Source organism: Rhinolophus sinicus, chromosome 5 (assembly GCF_057876585.1).
Source record: "Rhinolophus sinicus isolate RSI-liver-muscle chromosome 5, RSI-T2T, whole genome shotgun sequence".
In the NCBI taxonomy this organism is placed as follows: domain Eukaryota; kingdom Metazoa; phylum Chordata; class Mammalia; order Chiroptera; family Rhinolophidae; genus Rhinolophus; species Rhinolophus sinicus.
In genome coordinates, this window is record NC_142505.1 from 29,469,158 (window position 1) to 29,493,525 (window position 24,368).

Genomic DNA, 24,368 nt, shown 5'->3' on the forward strand with positions numbered 1-24,368 from the left:
GAAAAGCTGTCACCTAAGATGTGGTTGGGAGCAGCTCATAACACACTCAGGGAACCAAAGTAGATGGTAGGTGTTTGAGGTGTGTGTGTGTGTGTGTGTGTGTGTGTGTGTGTGTGTATGTGTGTATATTCTGTTGACCAAGGTGCAGTTTTCTGTGTTCACCAGTGTTTCTTGTGGTCAAAACTGTGCATAGCAAACACAAAATACATCTTCTGCTAAAATTGTGCACTAACGTATCAATCATGCGAATTCAAATAAATTTGCATTTTTAAAACAAATGTAGCAGAACTGAGTATAAAGGAAGAGTATTTCAAAAGCTTTCTGAATTTTTTTTTCAAGTCTCCTATGCAATTATATTGTGAAGTATAAACTCTCCGTTTCTATCATATTCAACGTAAGTATGGTTTTGGCATCATATAAGCCTGTCTGAACACTGTATTTGACTATTTTAACAATCATTTCTTGCCAAAGAATAGATGCCAAGTACTATATGAATCTGGAGAGAATGAGTTATGAGTGACCCAGGGTCCACATTCAGGAAGCCAAGAATTCTCTAACTTTTCAATATTGTCTAACTTTTCATAAAGTTCACTTAGGAGCTAGGGTGGTACATACCTAAGTGAAGAACGTGGCTCTCCTGTTGCATAATTTTTTATCTAAACACTGATGCCATCTGAATCTCTGATGCGCTAAATTTCAAATCAAATCCTGTACAGTAACATCACATCTCAGCTATAGGTGTCTAGTTGATTTTTCACATGATAAAAAGTCTCCTCTACCACATTCAATGTCTCCACCTATAACTCCTCACTCTAAATTAATACATAATCATATTCACACACTTAGAAAGGTCTGCATTTCACATATTAAACTTCAAGTTTAATTAGACTGCAATTTCCGAGGTGAATCACCATGTAAAGATAAGATAAAGATGTTATGCTTATTATACACAGAGTTATATATTAATAAGTTTCTCCTGTTCTCACCTAAATGACCATTTGGATTCAGTATAACACTCACCAAAATAAATAGTATGCAATCAAAACACCAGATTGCCCTAGGTTCTTACTCTTTCGGTTGTTTCGGCACCCAGTGCACACTGGATGGACCGAAAGCTTACACTTGTGGGTTATTTCTGAGCAGCATTTCCAGTGTCAGCCACTAGAAGTCCTTAGTAGTACACATTTGTTAGGCTGGAGGAGGGAGAAAGGAGCAGAGATGCGAGAAAACACTACAAAGAGGAAATCAGGGGTGGGGAAGAGTACTATGTAGAGGAATAAAAAAACAAAACAAAAGACAAAATCACAGAGGCAGAGCGCAGAGGAATTAAAATAGTGAATGTACCATGGTGATTTATCTTATCCAAAGATAAATTTTTAAATCAGGTAAGAAATTTTTATTTTATGCAGACAACTGAATAAACTATAAAGCCATAACCAAACCCTTATTCACTCATATTTCTAGATTAAATGGGATTTAGCATTACTAGAAGTCTCCATATGTTCCCAAACATATTTAAATTGAGCAAAGGCTGGAAAAGCTCCATTGTGCAAAACAGCTAGGGGAAAACAAAAAGACTCTGGAAAAATCAGGGGCACCTATATAACAAAGGATTAGTTAGGAAGTCAATGTACAGATTTAAAATTGTTCATTTTACTATCAATTGTTGGCAAAGTTTTCAAACTTCTGAACAGCTTTAGTTTCACAAAGTACACAGAATTTTTAAAAGGTGAGTAGAATTTTGGTTTTGATTTTGTTTCTGTTTCCGGTCCTGTACAATACAATACTCAGAGAAAACAAAAATTACTGAAAATTGAGCAAAATAACAGAACCTAAACTAGCCTAAAAAGGAACTCCATTGGAATTGTAACACTGTCCAGAAAAACGATGTAATAACTCCTATCGGTTCATGTAACAATGTATCATTCCACGCTCTTCTGTGTGGAGAGGATGTATATAGTACGTTCACATGCGCTTTAATAATCTTGTTCTTTCTCCATTTGATGATCAACCTCTATGATCAGAAGTCTCCGTGGTATGCTACGTATCATTTTCGATATGATCACTGGGGGAAGCTGCATGCAACATTCTCATATTAAGCAAGCTACTTGACAGGGCATACACAAACCCCATCCTCTCTGGTGCCTTCAGCCAATTCGGCCTCGTAACACCGTAAAACTCTTTTCTTATATATATAAACTATTATTATATATTATAATATATAAATATATATTATTTATATATATACTTATAATATATAATATATATAATATATATATTTGTATTTATAATAATATATAAAAATATATTTATTATATATAAACTATTATATATAAATTTATTATTATAAACTATAATAATGATGTGCTTACATGACATCCTCATGCCATCTCAGACAGCATGAGATTTAAGTGCACCTTTGTGCTCAGTTACCCTCTACAGTTCCGAGAGTAGGAACGGATATGAGTAAGTAAGGGACTTGGCAATTTGGGAAGGAACTTTCACCTCGGCCTGCAGGTGGCCAGGCGCAGGCCAGTGGGGGTGTAGTCTGCAGCCAGCCACTCACTTCTGCCTCCAGTAAATGCCTGGTAAGAGGGAAAGAAGGGCCAAGGCACCAACTGTGACTCTGCAGGGCTTGGAAGTTTTAAAGACAGTGAGTTCAGAAGCTACATCTTGGGTGGAAAGGAGTGTCTCCAAAGAACTGATGTGAAGGGCTTAAAACCTGGCCTGAATCATCCCTGCAGGGAGAAAGGGGAATCTGAACTCGTTAAACCCAAATGATTCAGTGAGCAAGCTACTAGCCGAGAGTAGAGTAGGAAGTTCTGGATGCTGCATTAACTCCTTCAAGTCACCAAAGGCCATTTAGAGTTATGACATGCCTGTTTAAAACCATTCTTACTAAAGTAATTAAATTTCAAAAGCTACAATTAGAATTAAACACAGTATCACTTTTATTACTGTGTATTTCTATCAAGCCTTTTCTCCAAGGGGATCAAGGTGATTTAGAAACTCCTAATTAACGGAAGGTAATTCAATCATACTCTTACTTTATGGCATCATTAGTTTCTCTTAGGTCTGTGACACCTAAGCATAGATGTTAGTTGAGAGAAAAGCAATCGGAGACTTCAGTGTAATGAAAAGCAAGATTTTTGAGCAGAGTGAGCGTCCACTGTATCCCAGGAATGACAGCTAGAAGACAAGAATGCATTTGAACAGCTTTTACCGTATAAACCCAGTCATTCTTCCTGAGATTGAATGCATCTCACCAGCTACTACAGCATTTACTGTATAAACCCAGGCATTCTTGCTGAGGTTGACCACACAGCTCTCGTGTTTCTGTGTCTTCCCCTTTCACAGTAGAGCAATAACTAGCCTAGCAAGGTGGTGGGAAACCTTACCTTCTGCTTTTCACTTTATAATTTAAAACTGACTTTTATGAAAGAGAGTTCCCATGCTCTCCAAACTGCAAAGCTGCCCCTCTGAGGTTTGAAGTGATAGGAAAATACACACATATAAAGGTCTTCAAGCTCCAAGAGCTGCCTATTTCTAACCTTTGAACACTAATAATGACATGATAATGACTACCATTTATGGAGAAATTATCATGTTCTGGGCTATTTACATGTAATCTCATACTCACTAAGGTGGTGATGTTATGCCTGTTTTACAGATAAGAAAATGGACTTGCATCCAGTCACAGAGGAAGCACCAGAGTTAGCGACTCTGTCATCATCAGGGTCACCTTCTTTGCTATCATCGCCTGCTGAAAAAAATCCCACTCAGCTACTTCCTAGGGAATAGGAAGGTTCCTCCTCCTTCCCCCAATTTCTCGTCGCAATGTCTCTGTATAAGAACAATCTTGTGCACATGTATTCACACTCCATGCACAGCTGCCCAGATGGTCTGTGTGAATTCACAACTGTATTTATTGAGATGTGCCCTTGGAAAAACACACCAGGGCATAGCTTCTGTTGGGTGCCAGTTGCCCTGGGAGTTAGCTCAGGATGGCAGGTGAGATGACAATTTCCCAAGGTGGGGTAGGAGCTGGCAGATACTCTGTGTGTGTGTGTGTGTGTGTGTGTGTGTGTGTGTGTGTGTGTGTGTGTGTGAAGGTTTCTTCCCCCAGGAGCACAGGAGAGTGGTATGGCTCCCCCCCAGGGCCAGTGAGTGTCAGAGATTAATCGGGCATGACAACTGAGAGAAGGTGGCTACCGGGCATTTGGGGATTTTTATGCTTGGCCCACCAGGGGCCCATGATGTATGCGTGTGCTTTGGAAAGTAATGAAATCAGACATGTGTACGAGGGGTGTTCCCCTCTAAGGGTGGCTGCACTGAATCTGGCTCCTCTCCTGGCCAGCTGAACAACTAAGAGCCTGCCCTCTCCCTCCTCCTCTCCCCTCCACTCCTCAACCTGCTGTACTTACTTCTTAGGACATATCAGTTTGTAAGTCGGAATTTCAGACAATGCAAAGAATCCTCTGGCAAAGGGTAGGGGAGACTTGAGGGCTTAAACAAGAAGTAAACGATCTAGGGCGCTGGGACCCTCAAGCCCTCCTTCCTCCCACCTGTTCAAGGCCCAGCTCCTTCTGCCTCTGGCCTCACCCTCCCCACAAGCACCTGGAGCTGTCCAGGTACCTCAGGTGTCCTCCTCTTCCTGGACTAGGAAGCCACCATTCACTGCCTTAGGACACGGGTGCTACCACCTGGTACAAAGACAGGAAGAGCAGCCACTCCACCCTCCACCCTCTCAGCAGGTCCCAGACCTGACCTTCCCATGGACGGTTATTTGTGATACTATAAATCGGTCAACTTCAGGGAAATACAGGTACTCTGGGACAGAGATATCGGGTAGAAAGGACATCTGATATGTGTGTCGTGGAGATCAAGGTCATTTTCATTCATTCATTCATCATTCATTCATCCATAAACATATTTGGAGTGCCTGCTCTGGGGTGAGAACACAGTGGTGACCAGGACACACACTGTCCCTGCTACCCTGGAGCTCAGATTCAGGGGAGGGGGGAGAGAGGTACCTTCCAAAAAGGAATCAAATCAATGCATGCATGATTACAGGTTGTAGGGAGGCTAAGAAGGAGAGGGATAGCATAAAGAGCAGCAGGGTGTGGGAATCAGCAGGGCTTCGGAGCAGCTTTCCTGTCCCCCTGATGGGAGAGTGCTTCAGGTTTGGTCTCCACCTTCAGCACCCTTTCTAATCCCTCTCCTTATGAGACAGCTTTAAATAGAATGTGGTTAGCATGGCCTGGATTTTACAATCTGAGAGAAAGCCCTCCTCCCTCTTTGGGAGGGGGAAAGGAAACGGGGTTTTTAGAGAAGATGTGGAGCGTGATTACCAACTCCACCCAATTCCCCTTTCTCTACCCAATCTTTACCCTCCCCTAACAAGAACTGCTTGATCTGACTGAGAAAAGCAGCACCAACCACTTAACTGGATTCTTTGGTGCGTTCCTAACGCCTCCTAACCAACCAGCACAATTCTGACCTTACGTCTCACTCAGTGTACGTGAAGTTAAGTTAGTTACAAATTTTATTGGATTATGTAACACAAAACTCAGGTCGAGCGTCACCATTTTCTACTGACAGTGCTACTTGCCTCATGAGCACTGTAAGAAATCAGAGCAAACTTGAGTTTTCATGGCTTTCATGGCTTTCTTCTCCACGTCTCGTGTCTTTGGGTTCCTGACCAGCAAATGCTAACAAGTAGCATTACTGCTTTTTCCAGGCACTCAAGCAATGATAGCCCTCTCCTCCTACCGGGTTAATAAGTAGAGTGATGTTCTTATGAGTCAAAATTCAAAATACACTGAGTACATTACTAAAAGAAAGAAAAACCTTTCAAATCACAATTTAAGCTGACAAAAGTGAATCTGCAAGCCAGTGCATCAAATAAAATAACCTAAGGACTTTTCTCCCCATCTTCCTTTTGAGGGGTTGCCAAGCTTTTTCCGTAAAGGGGAGGACAGTACATATTTTAGGCTTTTAAGCTTAGACTTAGTTTCCGTTGCAAATCCTCAGCTCTGCAGTTGTTGTGAGAAAGCAGTTACAGAGACTATGTAATGGATAGGGGTGTGCTCTAATAAAACTTCGTTTATGGACACTGAGGTGTGAATTTCATATGAATTTCACATGTCATGAAATATGAAATACTGTTTTCAATTTGTTTCAATCATTTAACATGTAAAAACCATTCTTAGCTTGCAGACCATAGGCCCTCATTTCCCAATTGCTGCTCTAACATGTTACATGACACATCAACTCAAACAGCCATTTGTATTCACAAAGATAGATGTTTGCTTTTGACACCAGATAACTGATTAAAAAACTAAAATTATCTTGGGCCATATAATGACGTAAATGATGGTATAACTCCTCCATTTGATCACTGTGGGGACAGAGTCCCAGAGTCCTCTGTTTCCTGGCTCTCGGCCTCACGTGGAAAGGTGCTGGCTCAGGTAGTAGATGGCCATCAGTTGTAATCAGGTGGCCATCCGCTGTGGCTGGGTGGCCATCAGCTGTTACCGGTTGGCCATTAGCCACTGATATACCTGCCGTGGCTACACTGGGGGGTTGGTTGGTTGGCAGAGAAGCAGACGGCCGATTGCGACTAGCAAGTGGGGTTAGCAAGCATGGATGGCAGATTGCGGATCATGTGGCTCCTACTTCCTGTGTCTCGCCCGGCCGCCAGCGAGACTGGGGTGCAGGAAGACCTCTCGTTGGGGTACTGGCGGATGTTTGCTTTTGTGTCTCGGCTAGCCGCCAGAGAGAATATAGCGGTATGACTCCCCTATCTATGGCTCCGTGGGTGTACCTTTTTGGCCTCACCATGTCCTGCGTTCTTGTGCGGGGAGCAGGAACTGAGACCCTTTACAATCACTCTCCAGTGTAGAAGTGCAATAATTATAAAGAAAACTAGTATGAGCGACACTGATTTCAAAGAAAGTACTTGAATTAAAGATTTGTATAAGTAGATAAAGAATCTCCTATATAAAATCTCCATATAAAAATCTGTAATAGTTAGACCTACTTATTTGACTAATACTAAATATAGTAGGGAAATAAATATTTTAAATTACTTAACATGTTATTTTTAAGTTTGTAGAGTTAAACTTAACTCTTAACACATCATACCGTCCACCCACTGAGTTTACTGTAAGAGTAATTTTCTTATGGCTCAGAATTTGAAATGCCCTAATTAAGTTAGAAAAGACTTTAAAACCATTATTAAGTGTTGTTTTTATTCCTGGTGAATTCGTGTGGTGGTAAAATCAGATTTCTGGTATCAAAGGTGGTTATTTTAGTGGGGTGAGTGGCATTAATTATTTCGCAACAGTCTGGGGGAATATAAGTGAGCAGAAGGAAAACTAGTGGCTGTTAAAATAGAGAAACAAGTGACAGTTCCTGCAGTCGTCAGTGAGAGCAGAGCATGTGCAGAGAGGGAAGTCACCCCCCAGGCGGGAGATGAGGGTACGCCTCCTCACCTGTGCGAAAACGAGAAACAATGAACTCACAGGCAGTGCTGAATTATTGTAGTCTTATGAAGATGAGGCCAAATTTACCATAACACAATAGGCTTCAAAGCTTCTGTACTGCCAAATGTTATTTATAGGATTACATCTAGCTGTGGAGAAGAACCACTGCCTCATTATTCAATAGGCTGTGGAAAAATACTTAAGTGTTTTTTGTTTTTTGTTTTCCTACTTCATGACTAGCGACATAACAGACAGGAAAAAAAGTCAGAAATCAGTATATCCTACTGCCCAAGAAAAAATGCCAAAAGGTGGCTCAAGTAAGTGTCTACAATGACATTTTCTCAAAGATAATTCTGAAATATATGACTTTTCATATAATCTGGTTATTTTAATAGCTTCATTTTATGAAGCTGATTCCATCCAAATTATCCTATTTCTTAGAGAGTTGTCTTCCAAAATGCGATTGTACAACCAAAGAGTATGTGTCCATGAAAACAGAGGAGCTCAGCATTCCATTTACACACAAATCTATATACTACCACTAACAATTTTATACACATATCTAATGCAATTTCAATCTTTTCAATTCAACTCCAAATTGGACTTGCAACACTGCTGAATTTCTAAATGGAAAAGCATATGCCATTCTAAACTACACAAGAATGGATGGCAATAGATCAAGTTAATCTGTGATGAATGAATCTTGCATTTATAAAGTCAGGGAATGGTATCGAGAACATCACCATCTAAACAATAAAATTATATTATCATTGCAACTTACATGCTTCCTAAACTCTAACTTGAACAACAACGGGACACAATGAAATATTAAATGATTTCATCCTTTTGATGAATCTTTAACAAAAAAAATATTTCTGAAAAGAAATTCACATGTGTGATTCTTACTGGTTAATTATAGCCAGCAGTGTTAATTATAGCCAGCACTCAGGCAAAATATCTCCACTTCACTAGCCGGAGAACATTCTGAAACCCACATGGAGTCAGATACCAGGGCTAAGCTCAATGAAGGCTCAGATGCCAAAGACAGTCACCATCCAGGTGGAATGTAGAACCACTGCGGGCTTCCCAACCCCAACTCCCCACCTGACGAGAGATGGCCACTGTTAGGAAAACTAATTAAGTTAAATGGTGAAGGCGCATTTCCTGGCTCCTCCAAAGGCTGCAGCCCAGACAGGAATTGGTGTTCCAAAATGGAGCCTCCTACTTGGGGAGCTCCAAGGTTTTATCTCCGGGTTTGCAAGCTCACAGCGATGGAAACGAATACATTGATTTCTCTTTCAAAGTAGCCAGCACATGCTGTCACAACTCCCTCTGTGCCAACAGCACAGGCTGGAGGGTCAAGGAGAGACTCGGCTTCCCTCTGCGTCCAAGGTGAGAGTGAGCCAGGCCCCCAAACACAAGGGAGAAGCCGGTTGCGTGCATTAGTGAGCTATGAAATCCATGTTCTAGGTCAGCAAGTCTTCCTCTTTGTGAATCTGAAAGCATTTGGAACTCAAGCTGCATAAAGACATACAAATTATCACACACTGAAAGCCAATTAGGCTCTTTGTTTCTTTGATCACTGCTTTTCTGTTTGAAAAGGATTTCCATAAAAGAGGACCATCACATCCACAAAACTGATGTAGGAATTACATTCTGCGGACACGACAAAAATAATGACAAACTTTAAGATGGCAGAAGATTCTGCAGGCTGTAAAAACTTTCTAGTTTTAAAGGGCTGCATGGTATTAATTGTGTGTGATGCATGTTTCAAGAGAAAAATAAAAAATTTTGATTCTAGGAAACTTCAATTGCTGGAGGAAAATATGCATGAGGTGCATGTCCTTCACATTACCCCTCCCCCTCCTTTTCTCTCTCCTGGCAATTATTAGGCTTAACATAAATTCTTCATCGATCCAAACACACCAAAGAGATGCCACTGATCCAAGATGCTCTACGAAGAATGTTATTTCCCTAAAAATAGTCCAGGTAATAGACAGCAATTCGGCTCTATCCCTCTTGATGATCACAATATAATCCCTTTAGCTGATCTAGTTCTCCAAGTTGTCATATCATACTTCCCACTCTCCCTCCTGGCTCCTCTCTGAAACATGCAGGTCTTTCTCCACGTGACAGTTCAGGAAGTTTGCTTTCCAGCAATCCAGAAGACGCGCTGCAGTGGGGACAGGATGCTGTAGTCTCGGGGGCTACAGCAGTCACAGGTACAGTGGGGAGAGTGCAAAGCTATTTTTTCCCCCACATATGTGGCCATATTTTATAAATCATTTTGCTCTGGGGGCTTTCCACTTATTCAAACAGTGAGTTTCAGAGCCTGGGTGAAGAGCAGCTATCTTATAAAAACAAAGACACTTCTCAGATTTAAAGGTCAAATTAGACTTTTTTTTTTTTCAGGTTCCCACCAAAACAACAGGCTTGAAAGTCAGGATTTGTCAAGGAGAAACTATTTTTGAAATTAGCCTGGTGCTTCATCCCCTGGGGTAGAGAAGACTGCCCCTGGTCCACCTACCAAGGCCGGGACCCCAGGTGTGCAGCTCTAGGATGGAAGGAGGAAAGGGGCAGTGGAGCAAAGGCTGGAAGTCCTCCCCTCGCAGTCCCGAGTGAGTGGAGATGGAGCTAGGAAATCGCTCCACTGCGTGGACCAACCTCAAGGTGAATGGGGAGTGAGGGGGCGGGGATGGTGAGCTTTACTAAGGACACAGAAAGAAGACCTCTGCCACAGGCCGCTCGGCAACCAGTGGCCACTCTGTAGAGGAGCAGAGGGAAGGAGAGAAAGTCTGAGAGACTGAGCATTTCACCTAAAGAACTGAGCATTTACAGCACAAAATGTATAATGCAAATTAATGCAATGGGGCAAGTTGACCAAACTGAACTACAATTTAGGAACACCCACCTCTCCCTCAGGGACACAGGAAAGCTACATTCCCTTTGCCATCTGAGTTGAGTGTGAAGTCGGAACTCAAACTCTGCCACATGGGCAGGTGGTGAACGCGGAGCTGAACTAGGATGACGGTCACAGAAAGGGAGAGACAGCCAGCACTGCCTCCTCTGCTCAATTAAGGTTTATTTATTCAAAGTCTAATGGAGACAAAAAGTTAGTAAATAAACTAGGACAAGGAAGCCAAATGCTTCCTCGCAACTTTGAAAAGCCTCCAGTGAAAACTATGACTGACCAAAAGAACTGTGTATATTATTTATAGAGCAAGTACAGAATTTTAAAAATGTATACAGTCCTTTGCTTTTTTGTTGTTGTTGTTTGTTTGTTTGTTTTTAATTTCCTCTAGGGGTCCTTGACAGAAAGAAGAACTTAGCAGACAACTCAAGGAGGTACCCTGGCCTACTGCAGAAACATAAATAAAATACTTCAAGAAGGGACAAGATAGATATATCAAGTGAATTTTGAAGGAATTATACAAGGGCAAAATCCAGTGTTCAATGTGGAATTTGATGGGAACACAGGAAGTAATCCTCTGTTCTTGAATAGGAAGAAAAAAGACTACGGTACATACTTCGATGATCTTAGTTTATCAAGGTGTAGTCATGTTCTTTTGCACAAAGCATCGGTTTAGAGGTTCCCTGCCTTTTCTGGAGCTTTTAGGTTTATATTTTACACATATTTTCTACCAGATTCAGGGAAATAAAGGTTTGAAAACTAAGCAATCTTGCTCTGCTGCTTTAGAAAGCAATAGACTCTAAACAGAGATGTACCGTAAAACAGTAGAAATCCCACCAAACAAATGGCCCCAAACCACTGCACCATAACCGTTCCCCAGGGGGCTTTGGTTCAAATGAAATCTATACAAAAACTAAAGTGACGCCAATAGTAGGCTCCCATTTCTCATTTATCAATATGTTTGAAAAGCGCCTAGTTATTATTTCCTAGTTTACTTAGAAATTTTAAATCAGACTGTTACTACGTCAGATGATACAGTGGCTTGATTAAAACCATTGATCATTTCTTGTTTGAAGACACCATCTAATATGTTAATTCCCATTAAGGTCTTCATTTCTGTCCTCCCAGAGAGCTTGGAGCTGGGTATCAAATTAAATTGATAAAAATTGCTATATGATGAAGACTCTTTCAAGGGGATTGCCAGCCCCTAAAATGCTCCTCTTTCCCCAACTGTTCATAGCTTAGTATCTGCGTGTGTATTAGTGTGTGTATGTGTGTGTGTGTTTGTGTGTGTGTGCGTGTAAGAACACACTACATATGTGGTTTTCAGTCATTTCTGTGGAGACATGTAAATCTAGAAAAGTGGATCAGAAATAAAGTCTTACAATCACCACCAAGGCACACCCTGAAAGACTATGTTCCAAAAGTTTCCAAATCTTTCTGCATCTGATGACTGCATGCCAGCCTGCTACATCTGACACCATCGTCACAGTCTAGCTTTTAAACATTTCCTTTCCCTGTCCACTGTCTTGGCAGCCATTCTCAAGTGGCTCAGCTGTACGGTTTTGATGACTCCAGAGAAGCTGCTTTTGGAAACATCATTGGCTGGACCTCTGCTGTCATTGAATGAAACTACAGCCTTTGGGTTTCTGCTCTTCCCTTCTTCCCTTCATCTATCTGTCTGTCTGTCTGTCTGTCTGTCTGTCTGTCTGTCTACCTACCTACCTACCTACCTATCTATCACATATCTTAGATCAGTCTTACTCCAAAGCATAATATTCTAGCTGGCCTTTCCATTATAGTTACAAAAGTTGAGGAATTTGACACCTCCAATTAAAAGATTTTAATGTCAAGTTCTGAGACAGGAGACTGACAAAAGGAGCCACAAAGGAGATGGGGAATCAATAGTAACCTTATTACAGATCATCTCTGGTTTGGTCCAGACAGGCAGACTTCATTAATTATGAAGTGTGATTTATCTCTTCACTGCATTAAGCATTGTCAAGACAAAACACACGAAACCATACCAACAACATAGAGTGTTCCTGATGTTTCATTCGATTACCCACATGTCTGTTGGTAAGGAAAAAACCCTTCAGTTCACACTATGTTATTTAAAGAACCTTGTTTTATTTAAGAGATATTTCAAGTGATGAGTTAGAAGGGACTATTCCGTAACCTATATAAACAACATTCAAAGAAATCAAATAACATCCTCCTTGACAAGACAAAGCATCTTGTTCCTTTCAACTCCAAAAAATACAGTTCTCTACTGGATAAACGGGTTTCCCAGAGTATGCTTTCTTCACTCAACGTGAAGGCAATTAAAATCAAGATTTGTGTGAAGTTGTAAGATATGGCAAGAAATTAATTTCAAATAGAAAGCAGAGACAAAGGAACTGTACGGATAAGAATAAATTCCAGTATAATCTTTGAACAAGTGGCGGCTGCCAGAGAGTCCACCGCCATGTAGATGGACAACCAGACTGTCTCTAACATTTTCTTTACTGTTCCTTCTTCTTTCTTTTGCATTCCCTATGACTGCATCTTCAATTTCATTACAATGACGGGAGCATAGTCCATATTACAGAAAAACTGTAAAATCCAAGAAAACACTAGCTGGTCTTTTTCAAAAACTCTTGTGATAAGAACACTTAACATGAGCTCTACCCTCTTAACAAATTTTAAGTGCGCAATACACTCCCGTTGACTATGGGTACAATGCTGTACACAGACCTCTAGAGTGTATTCACCTTACTTTATGCCCACTGAGTAACAACTCCCTACTCCCCTCTCCCCCAGCCCCTGCTAACTACCATTCCAGTCTTTGATTTTATGAATTTGATTGTTTTAGATACTTTATCTGAGTGGAGTCAGACAGTACTTCTCTTTCTGTGTCTGACTTATTTCACTTAGAATACTGTCCTCAAAGTCCAATGAAAAATCTTTTAAAGAGAACTTTCTTTTTATGTCACACTTAACAAAATATTTACATTTCTAATGTGTTCTCACTATAGAGGAAGAATGTTGACTCCTAGGTCTCTATGTTAGTATAGAGCTCATAAAAATTTTTAAATTTAACACTGAAACAGACGGTAAATCTGAAACTAATGAAGACAGCTAGAGATGAAATACTGCTTTCCTTAACATTAAAAGACTTGTACAAATAACTTTAATTTAAAAAGATGATGAATTTGACACATATATTGATAGAAGATGGGGAAACACAGTGCTGAAATGTCAGAGCAGATCCATTCTTAGGAGTATTGTGTATTATAAAGAATACCCAGTCATTCAGTAGAATCTTTTAAACTCAGGCGACATAATCCTTATTTTCTCCCACCAGCCTTCAATTACACGAGAGAACAAGCTGGATCTTGATAGTTGATTGTTAACAGTGGATGCATTCAAGTTTACATAAATTTAAAGTAAAATATTTCATTTTCTGTTTTCTGAAGAAATAATATAAAAGATACGTTCAGAATCTTGTAACCAGATTTCTTTGAGTGGCATTTGATCTATTAATTACAGTCTTCCTTACTTTAAGCTCATTGACTCTGCCTTTTCATATACACCAAAGCATGCAAAATATTTTCCACCTTCACGGGAACAAGAATCAGAAACAAGATATCTATGACTGCAAGCAACTTTACATTACTATTATTGACGATATCTGGATTTTATAGGTATATTAATCATTCATCTACATAGCACATATCACTAATTTTCCTAATCTGGATTGCAGAAAGAAAAAAAAATGGGCAGAGAGACTACCCAAGCTGCCATCCTGGTTCTGTCATTAATTTGATGTACCACAAGATTGCCATTTTCTCATCAGCAAAATAAAGGTGCTCCACAGGTGGTCTCTGAGTTCTCTTTCACTCCAACCTTCCCATAGTCCACAATTCTGAGCATGACCTTTTACTGCTCAAAAATGTGTAAGAACTCCTGCAGTCCAAACTTGGATTTCCCAAAATACGTGCTTCCCATGTCTGAGTATGTTTCACCCTGTGAAGTCCACTTACAATAGACTCCATCTTAACTTTACCTTTGAAATGTAACTCATTTTTAAAGGTCTAGCTCAAAGGCCAATGTTTCCTTGAAGTTTTCCTAATCCCTAAACCCCAAACTGGCCATTCTCTCCCTTGAACATCCAAATAATTTGGTTACATATTTTAAAATATCTATCAATTGTCTATCACCTTTGTAACTACCTGTGATACACTTCATCTTTTCTACTAAATTATAACCTCCCTACGGGAACAAGTCTTATTTGTCTGACAACACTCATTCCCGCTCTCCATACCAGTCCAGTCCTGATTTTGAACAGCCCTCCCTGCTGCCCCCCACCAATCTGCCTAGTCTAAGAAGATGTCTGTACTTCTACTCTACTCTACTCTTGAATGATTTTGACACCTGTCTTCCTAAGCTAGGTCCCAGGCTCAAAGCTCACCAGTTCCAGGACCCAAGAAGTTACCACAAATGGGTAAAACCACAATTTGGACAGTTAGTGGTAATCACAGAAGCCATTAGGACAATCGAGGGACCATGGGTAGGGTGACCATAATGAATTAATCTAAATAGGGACACTGTTCAGAGTTACAGGGAGCATTATTAATAATTATGCTGGGACAACAGGTGTATAAGCAGGGTCCATCCCAGGAAACTTTGGATGTGTGGCACCCTATGCATGGGCATTCTTTTCTAGTTTCCTTATAGGCGTACATGTTCACATTTCCATCGTTCATTCCTTCTCCACATTCTCTTTGCTCACAAAGATACTGGCATATTTCCGATATACCAGTTTACTCATAAGAATTTAGACACTGGAAAGTCATCACAGTCTTGAAAGGCAGCACAAGTACATATCTGTCCACTCTTAGGAGACAGCACAGTCCTAAGAGGACCTAAGAGGAGGGGACACTTCAGCCTGGACATGGCAGTGACACAGGCATTCCAGAGGGGATTTCCTAAACTACCCTTACTTCTCATTTGGAGTCTTCAAATGAAAAATGGGAAGTCAAGAAAATGAAGTGAGATCTTATTTCGAAGGTTAATTTTGGGTTAAAGTCAACATAACATTACAAAAATAAAGAGCTATTTTTAAAGTTCCAGTCTTTGCAAGACCACAGTACATGTCCCATCACTATTTAACCTATTCCTTGAGAAAGCTTTAATAAATTGTCACAGGTGAGAAACCATTAAGTCACTAAAAAAAGGACTAAAGAAAAAAAAAATCACAAGAGTTACAATATTGCCACAACAAAATTCTAATTTTTAAAATTCAAATTGCAATAATTTGAATGCATGTTGAATATTTTATAGCTTAGTTTAGCAGATGACTTAAAAACAGAACATATCAATAAAGCCAGGGGTATAATACAGCACGGCTATTTCAATTAAACATTACGTAAGAGTAATTTCACAATTTAAAAAACTTAAACAAGCTAATATATTCTGTCATCAGTTCTACAACAACACATATTGTTCAAGTTATATGCAAATAAGAGTTATATACTAAGTGTTATCATCGACCAGTCCAGGAAGAGGAGGAAGCAGGGAACAAAGGCACACGGAGGGATTCCTGCGCCAAATATTGAGGTGGAAGCTGCGAAGGTTGCTGTGTCTATGTGGCTCTTTAACATAGACCTTGAGACTTAGCCATGATCACACTCCCACTTGGATCGCCACATAGCCCCAGAACAAGGTCCTGGGTACGAACCCTTCTCTATTCTATCCTGTTCTCACCCACATAGCGCACCACCAACCCCACTTGCAGAAAGTTCTTGTTGAAAAGGTTACCGTGAGGAAAATGTCAGTATGTGAGTGCCACAGCGATCAGTGACATACCTACGGGGGCAAGTTATGTTAGATTTGGTCAGGGAAATAGGTCTGTAAAATGTCTGATGGTTTTGTTTGTGGCTGAAGCTTAAAGGGCATTTACAAATATCAGCTAGTTGTCTTGGTTTCTTCTCATAAGACTGTAAGAGGTGGGAACTAACTAGGTAGCTTGGGTTATAGCACGAAAAAGCTCTTCAAACGACTTCCCTTTTCCCTTTTTTTCTACCTTTCCATTCCCCCCATCCCAACAGCAATATCTGCATAAGCTTCCTGTGTTGATTTCATTCCCTAGCTGCCTCCATTACCTTCTAGGCAACTGGGCGGTCCCTGAGGACACAGGCCCAGCACGGTGCTTCCCCTAACCAGACACATTTGCCCTTGGCATTCCTTCTTTCTGCAGGTGGATTGCCACTCGCTGTAGCTTGCCTGCAGTGTTGGATGTTCCGTTCTTTCCATCTCTTACACTATTATGGACTCAAGGCTGGAAACAGGAAATCACAACCATCTGCTACAATGTGTGGCTACTGCATAGGAACCTATGAAAAAGATCAAATACCACTTTTTTAAGGGAATGAACTGATAAACTATTTAAAATATGCTGTTCTTCTGACTTGTACTTCCAAGAAGCGAAGAAAATCACGAACAAAAGTTCTTCAGAAAGTTTGTTTTTGGAACTAGTACCCCATGGTCAAATCAATTTGTGACACAGGGCATACTTCATTCATCACCTTCTAGGGGACTCACTGGGCCAGCAAATAAAAGGCCCTGAGAATCCCTGCGATAAACACATCTGATTAATTTATCCTTCAAAACAGTATTTCCCCCAAATTATTTCACCATAGAACCCTCTCTCCCATGTGACATTTATGGACAGCCTAAGAAACCCAGGTTCCTCAGAACACACTGTGGGAAATGCTGACCTCAAGTATTTTTCTTTCCCTTGAATTGTATGAATTCCTCTCAATTGCAGCTTTGAGATCAATTTAAAAAAACAGTCAAACATGATATTTTTGTTAAAGTATATGATGCCACTCTTGTTCTGTTTTTGACCGCGGCAGGCTACATCAGAAGCAGCCTAGTGTTTTGTGGTCTTAGCTCATGCTTTTAGTGCGGAGGAGGTGGTAGGTGAAGCCTCTTTTCCCTGAGCATCCTGAACAGTACAAGCTGACAGCCTGGCCCATCTGGGAGGGGTGTGTCCAACACCACCCTTAACCCTGACAGCTACAGCTACTTTGTAAGCTTGAAATGGGTGCTGTTCCCCGCCTAAATTCTCCCTTCGAGTTATGGTAAGTTCAAAAGTACAAAAACAGCAGGATGTGATTAAGAAAATGCAAGATACACCTTCAGTGTAAATATGTAATATTCTAGGTGTACTGAAGATACCTCATTAATGTTAAGCTGATTACAAATTATAGGTATCTCAGAGCACCTGGTGTTAGGAAGGAAACCATTGCACAGTATAGAGTTACGTGATGGAAGCACCTGCTCCTTATGGCAGTTAAAATTTACTTGGAAAAGAAATTAAATTTCTAACCTTTACCAGTTCGAAAAATGAAAACAAAATAAAAATGAGTGAATCGATGGCTAGTTGCCGGGGAAGAGAAAAAAACGACAACAAAAATCTCTTTACTATGTATGTGTGGAAAATAGTATACCCTATCAATTCAGATATAGCTCTTGCAAAGCAAACTACTATTTAATCCAACTGAAGCAAGTGTCTCTGAATCCTGCTTTCTACAACAACAAAACAACAACAACACACGACACACTTTCCAATACAGCAAGGTCAGAAAAATAATTTTTCCAGTGTAGGTAAATGAAGCGTGAAGAGGAAAGCACCTCTTAGCAAGAGCTCTTGATTACCTCTGGTATATTCTCTTGAGATACGTCTCTTACCGAGGCTGCATTAAAGTAAACCAAAAACTACTCACTGTGTCGTAAGTTGTGACAATCTTCTTTAGAACCTCAGGCACGATTCCCTGCAATTCCATTGTGGGATACTGCTCACTGAGATTCAGGACGACCAGGGGTGTGTTGTCAGGCCCCAGAAAGCGGGGAGACACAGCCAACATGCACTGCATGAGATTGGCCACAGAGGAGAGGCCACACAGCTCCTTGAATGACACCACAGCATTCTGTTAAATGGAAAGAAAGGAGACACTTTATCATTTCACCAGGTGCTTTCATTTCTCATGGATATTATAATTGATAATACGTGATTATACTTGAACTGCCGAGTACAAGAGTTATTAGCAATGTTATGACAGAATTGGCTAACGATTCCTTTACCCTGCGAAAAATGGCTATCTTCCAAAGTAAATACAGTTATAGATATTTGTAATGCTGATCTATGAAAAGTACAGAAAATGCAAACAAGTTAAATTCTTCTCAAGGGCAAAGCCTCTTTTCAGATCAAAGTTCACAGCAGTGGTAATGCTGACACGCACTTATGAGCAAACAAAAAGAATGGTATCTGCATTCAAAGAAGGTAAAAGATTAAGAAAAAAAGTCAAATCCAGTGTAAAATAAGTATCAAGAATGCCAGCCGTCCAAAAAGGACAGGAATATTTGTGAGGTAAGAACACGCACGTCCCTCACCTGTTTATTCCTGCTGGTTCTGAATCTATGAGAACTCTCAGGACGCTGCAGCTCACTGGCAGGTCTGCCTGTGGCCAACCCCTAGCCGTGTCTCCACGGAGCACAGTGCTTCTCCCCCTCTCTTTTTTTTTCTAATCAAGAGGGGTATACCACTAAAATGTCCATTAAAGAAAGCCCTTCGACACCATATCGTCTCATGAGTTGGCATTATTTAAGGACTTATCAAGTGCTAAGCTATGGTAGGCATATTTATGACGCATTTAATCCTCTCAACGAGCTATGCTGTGGATGAGGAAATGGAGCCTCAGCCTCTCTCTCTCACCTCAGGTCACACAGCTGGTAAGTGAAAGAGTCAAGATTTTATCTGAAATCTATTGTTGCTGAGGCATATGCTTCTGCTCAGTATAACAGCAGGTAAATTCTAATCCAAATATGAGTCGGGCATGTTATTGTAGGCACACCTCAGTCGTGCTCTGGGCTGAGCATGGCGGCCAGTGGAGAGGGATGCAGGCCCTCCATGCCCCCGGCCTCCTGCTCTCAGGTACCCCGGTTCTTGGCAATGAGCAGCACTTCAGTTTTAAATGTAAACATTTTCTTTTTATTAGTATTGCTTTAGACAGGACACCAAACCAGGTATCATTTGGCTCAAAAGCACTTCATGGTTGACTGCTTACAACAAGACACCATTGTTGTCCTAGCTAACGTGGGGTCTCCCAATCACTCTGTCACACCTTCCTGTTTCGTCTTCTTCACAGCGCTGGCCTGTGTGTGCAGTTGTCCTACTTGTGTATCCACCTGCTCACAGGCTGTCTCCCCTCCCCACTGCCTGTCCCCAACTACAGTCCTCTGCTTGTTGCGTCACTGCTGCATCTTCACGGCCTAGACCAGGGGTGTTCAAACTGCGGCCCGCAATCCATTGTTTATTGGCCCGCAGCAAATTCCAAAAATATATTTAGTTTACTTAAATAAACCAGGTGAGGCAATACGTACTTCACCCCGAGTGAGTGGCCCGGCTGTTTGTGTATTTTACTGCATATGGCCCTTGGTAAAAAAACGTTGAAGAAATTTTGGACACCCTTGGCCTAGACTGTCTGTGCACAGCACTCATTACACATCACCACCAGCTGCTCTGGTGGGGCCGGCAGAGACACACGGCTCTAGAAAGACGATGCTTAAGCTCTGGCAGGTCCTCAAGGGAGTTCTGTGTCACATGCACAACAGCAGCCGTGGGGCAGGGGACAATGTGGCTTGTTCAGAGCTGAGGGTTTACCAAACCCTTTCACCCTCAGAAATAAGGGAAAGCCCTTGACACTTCCGATATGCATTTACTTTGCAAAAAAGAAAATACAATTTCTCTATTGTGGGAAGGTCTTTTTATTAATGAGGTATCCATAGAATCAGGGGAGGAGTGAAATATGTTGATTTTTCTAAGATTTCACTTGCTGGTGGCATTTTCCTTATAATTATTTTATACATACATATAAAATGTCTATATATACACCACTATATATATATATATATATATATATATATCACACATACACACACTCATACATATAATCAGATATATATATTTAATAAACATGTGCTGAGGAACAGTCATGCACATGGCACTTCTCTCACTGGGTTGGATTAGAGCCAGTATCCCTGTGACGTGGGCCGTGGCTGCCCACTTCTGTATCACTCATGGGCCCTAGCATACTGCTAGACATGTGGACGATCCTTAATTACATACATCATTCTTAACTAATTGCTTGTAGTTATTATACAGTTCAGAGGTAATTATTCTCTTAGACTTCTAATTGATATGCATACCACATCTTTTACTTAAACAATTACATAGATATCCTGTAAAATCAAAACACAAACACATCGGCTCACTTAAGCTTCCTATTTTCCCAGCACAATAGCTCCACAAGAAAGGACTGGAACGTGACAGGTCATCAATTTGTGTTCCAGCTAAGGAATAGTCAGAAAAAAATCAGATATTCCCACGAACACTACCAGAAAAAATGTGGAACTGTTAAGCATTAGTTAACAGGGTCTAGGATGTGGTATATGAGACAGCAACAAGGCTGGTTTATTCTAATATGTTATCAATGTTTTCAATACCAGCTGTTTTGGGAAATTTAAATGATAAAAAAAATGTGACTAGTGGTCAACATTTTAATAACCAATTGGAATTTACACATAATTTAAAATCAAATATACTACCATAAAAACACACACACAAATCCTCCAATATATCCATAGACTATGTTCATACGCACTAAGAAGAAAAACCATGGAGAAAATACTTAAACACGAGAACGTACCTGCATGTTCTCTCTCAGATCTGTGGCATCCCGTATAGGCAGCTGGGCATTCTTGAACACCTCATCTACAGTTTTAATCCACAATGTCCTCAAAGACGCATATTCCCTGGATTTCTTCCCTTTTCTCACAGAAAGGCCCCTTTTATGAGGTTTCCCTCCTCCTCTTCGGTTAGTAATAGCCACGTGGACAAACAAAGAGGCATGTGCGAGGACCTCTCCAGTCAGTGACTGCAGAGGGACATGGCGGTAGCCTGTCTGTAAACATTCAAAGGGAATAGTGTACTGACCAATAAATTCATCCCCAATGTAGTCGTCGTCCAGGACTACAAAACGCACCATGGCCAGTTCCGGTAGGTTGATTTGAAATTCAAAGCTTTCGTCAAAAATGGGAGCATCTCCATTCTGGTTCACCGTTTTTGTCCTTTGTTCTGCACAGTCAGCAGGGATGCCATGAATTTCCACATAGACATAAGGATCGACCACGTCACCTTTGGCACCAGATCCTTTGGGTTTGGGAAAGTTCTGCCCACTGATGATTTTAATGTGAAGAAGCTGAGGTGAGACTCCCGGGACTGAGTCTTTTGTATTGGCACTGAAGAAGGAGACTTCTTCCCTCATGATGGCTGGCCGAAGGACGTAGCCACAGTTTCCATTCTGCCTAAACCAGCCGATATTCAGGTCCATCATCAGTCCTGGCGTCTGAAAGTTCATGGCTACGATCTGACAACCACATTTCCAAAAATCTTGAGGGTTCATGTTACTAGAGTCAATCCTCATCGGGTTGGGAAAGACCCTCGCAAGAAAACGTTTGTTGTAATTTACAAAGTCCCCTGGATTTTCATTAGCATATTTGCTGGCAAGCACTTCATTAAATGAACACACTTCCCAGTACTTCTGAACCTGAAAGGACACCTGGAATTCTTTGAACTGAACTGACTTACAGATGCTGACCAGTTCTGACAGCTCTTTGCAGAGCTGCAATCGCTTGGCAGGCACGTTGTTGAGTTGTTCCACGTTCTCTTTCCCCATCCTCTGAGACATTTCTGCTCCTTCATCTTCATCAGTAACATCTCCTTCTACTCCAGAGCAATTTGAGGACAGCTTCTTTGCTTTAATCAGTATCTTCCCTTTCAGGACATCGGGGGATGGTAGATAAGATTCCTCAACATTGGGTGATGTTGTGTAGAGCTTGTCTCCTAAAATTTTCTTCATGTGTTGAACCATCACTTTCTGTTGTTTAATAGAACAGTGGTTTTCTAAACACAAGATAAGTGGATACTCTGAAGCAAAGAAGGCATACTTGTTAATAATATCGATGACACTGCGGAAGACTATCTGAGAGGTCATGGTGTGGCCCGTGTAAATGACAGGTTCATTGTCTGGCCCATCCCATACGTCTAATTCAACACTCCGGCAACCCATTTTAAGAGCTCTAATGTATCCTGTGATATCGGAGGGACCTCGGAACTGATCCTCTATTAAATATGTATTATGAGATGAGTTTATGAAATAATGAGACAAGGGTTGCTTCATATCCTGACAGACCTTCTTATGTTCCGGATCAAATATATAACAGTCAGGAGACATAAGGTAATTAGTGAATCCGTCTATGGAGAGCCAGCCCTTTTCCTGGCCCTCTTTGGATGGCTCATATTTGTGAATAATTTCAAGGCTTATTTCCTCATTTATATGTGCCACACCCTGCTCTGCCTCAAGAAACATCATAAGGTCCTTGGTATCCAGGAATTCTTTATTGCTTGAAAACTGAACTAAAAGGAAATAGATTTCAGGTCTAGTACAAAGCTCATGGAAAACCTCAACAAATTCGTCCTTTGTGACTTCAGTACCAGCTTTGTCTTTGGATTTGTGCAATTCTTTGAATTTAAGCTCAATTTTGCTAGTTTTTAAACCAGGATTGAGGTTTCTGATACACTGCACCGCATTACAAAGAGTTATATGTCCAACATTATCTACATCCATTTCACTAAACATTTGTGAAACCCAAGAAGTCCTCATGTTGTCTTGGCTACTTTCTAACATATCAAGGGTATGTTTTCCATAAGAAATTAGGTATCGCAGTCCTGTAACCCAGATGTTCGCAACATCTGCCGAATTGGCAACCAAGTCAAGTGACTCATAATTCTCTCCATATATGACTGAAAATGCACAATCTTCAGATATCTGGTCAGAAATGCCATTGCTGCGGAATATGTCCGTATTTTTTCCTGTTCTCACTTCCTTGATGGATTTAATATCAATCTTGGCTTTCTCCAAATCCTTCTTTGATGGTTCCCACCTCAGGCTCTGCATGTCGGCATCCAGTAAAAAATACCTATGGTAAATTCGAGAGTTGGAGCGAACCTTTTTGAGTTCAGAACCCTCCACCATTGAATTGATACAGTCACTTGCGCTGCTGATCTTCTTCTCTGTCGGCATGCTACTGAACGAGACTGTCTTCTTCCGTTCTCTTTTCTGTTTGGTACCATCCTGGGGCGGAAAGACAGAGTGTGTTAGAATAGCATAAATGTAGGTTTCATGTTCAAGCCTAGGAATAAATACGTAATTTCCTTGAAAAAAAAAATCATACAGTTAGGATTTCCTATGCTGTGTCCTATGATGAATCACACTCGTTCACTTCTAAAGCTTAGAAGTGACCCTGCAGTTGCAGCCTAATACAACCAGGTAAGGAATCATTATTGAATAACTGCAATCCCTGGGTGCCAAGAAACACAATTTCAGTAACACCCAATAAAATCTTGTAGAAAGCTGGCTACATAATTTGCAGGCCTCAGGGAAGAAGGAACATGCAGGACTCCTTGTTCAAAAATTATTAAGAATTTCAAGAAGGTGACAGAAGAGCATTAAGCCAAGTGCAGGGCCCTTCTGAGTGTGGGGCCTGTACACTCGTGATGCAGGCCCCGTTTGTACGTACATCTCCTACACGAGTGTTTCTCAAAGGTCCATCACTAGACCACTTGCCTCAGAATCACCTGGGTTACCTGGTAAAAATGCAGATTCTTAGGCCCATGGGATCAGCTCTTTAGGGGGCAGTATCCAGGCATTTGCATTTTAGGCAACACTCTAGGTGATGGGGATACACTCAAGTTGGAAAACCACTTCCCGATCACTTACACTCACTAAGCTGTCTGGGCTATTTCTGGAAATTACATAGGTCACATGACCAAAAACAGCTCAGTATGAACCATGTAATAAATG

At 41.0% G+C, this 24,368-nt stretch overlaps 1 protein-coding gene across 2 annotated transcripts in view; it reads right to left on the minus strand.

Annotated features, from left to right (window-relative positions):
- The window catches only part of PLCL2 (phospholipase C like 2), a 178,891-nt gene that overhangs the window by 53,933 nt on the left and 100,590 nt on the right, over positions 1 to 24,368 (minus strand). For both annotated transcript variants that reach the window (XM_074312804.2, XM_074312802.2), the window contains exons 3-4: positions 21,153 to 23,639; positions 18,171 to 18,374 (exon numbers count right to left, since the gene is read on the minus strand). In XM_074312804.2, the coding sequence (XP_074168905.2) occupies positions 18,171 to 18,374; positions 21,153 to 23,639 (2,691 nt within the window). The remainder of the gene's footprint in view (positions 1 to 18,170; positions 18,375 to 21,152; positions 23,640 to 24,368) is intronic.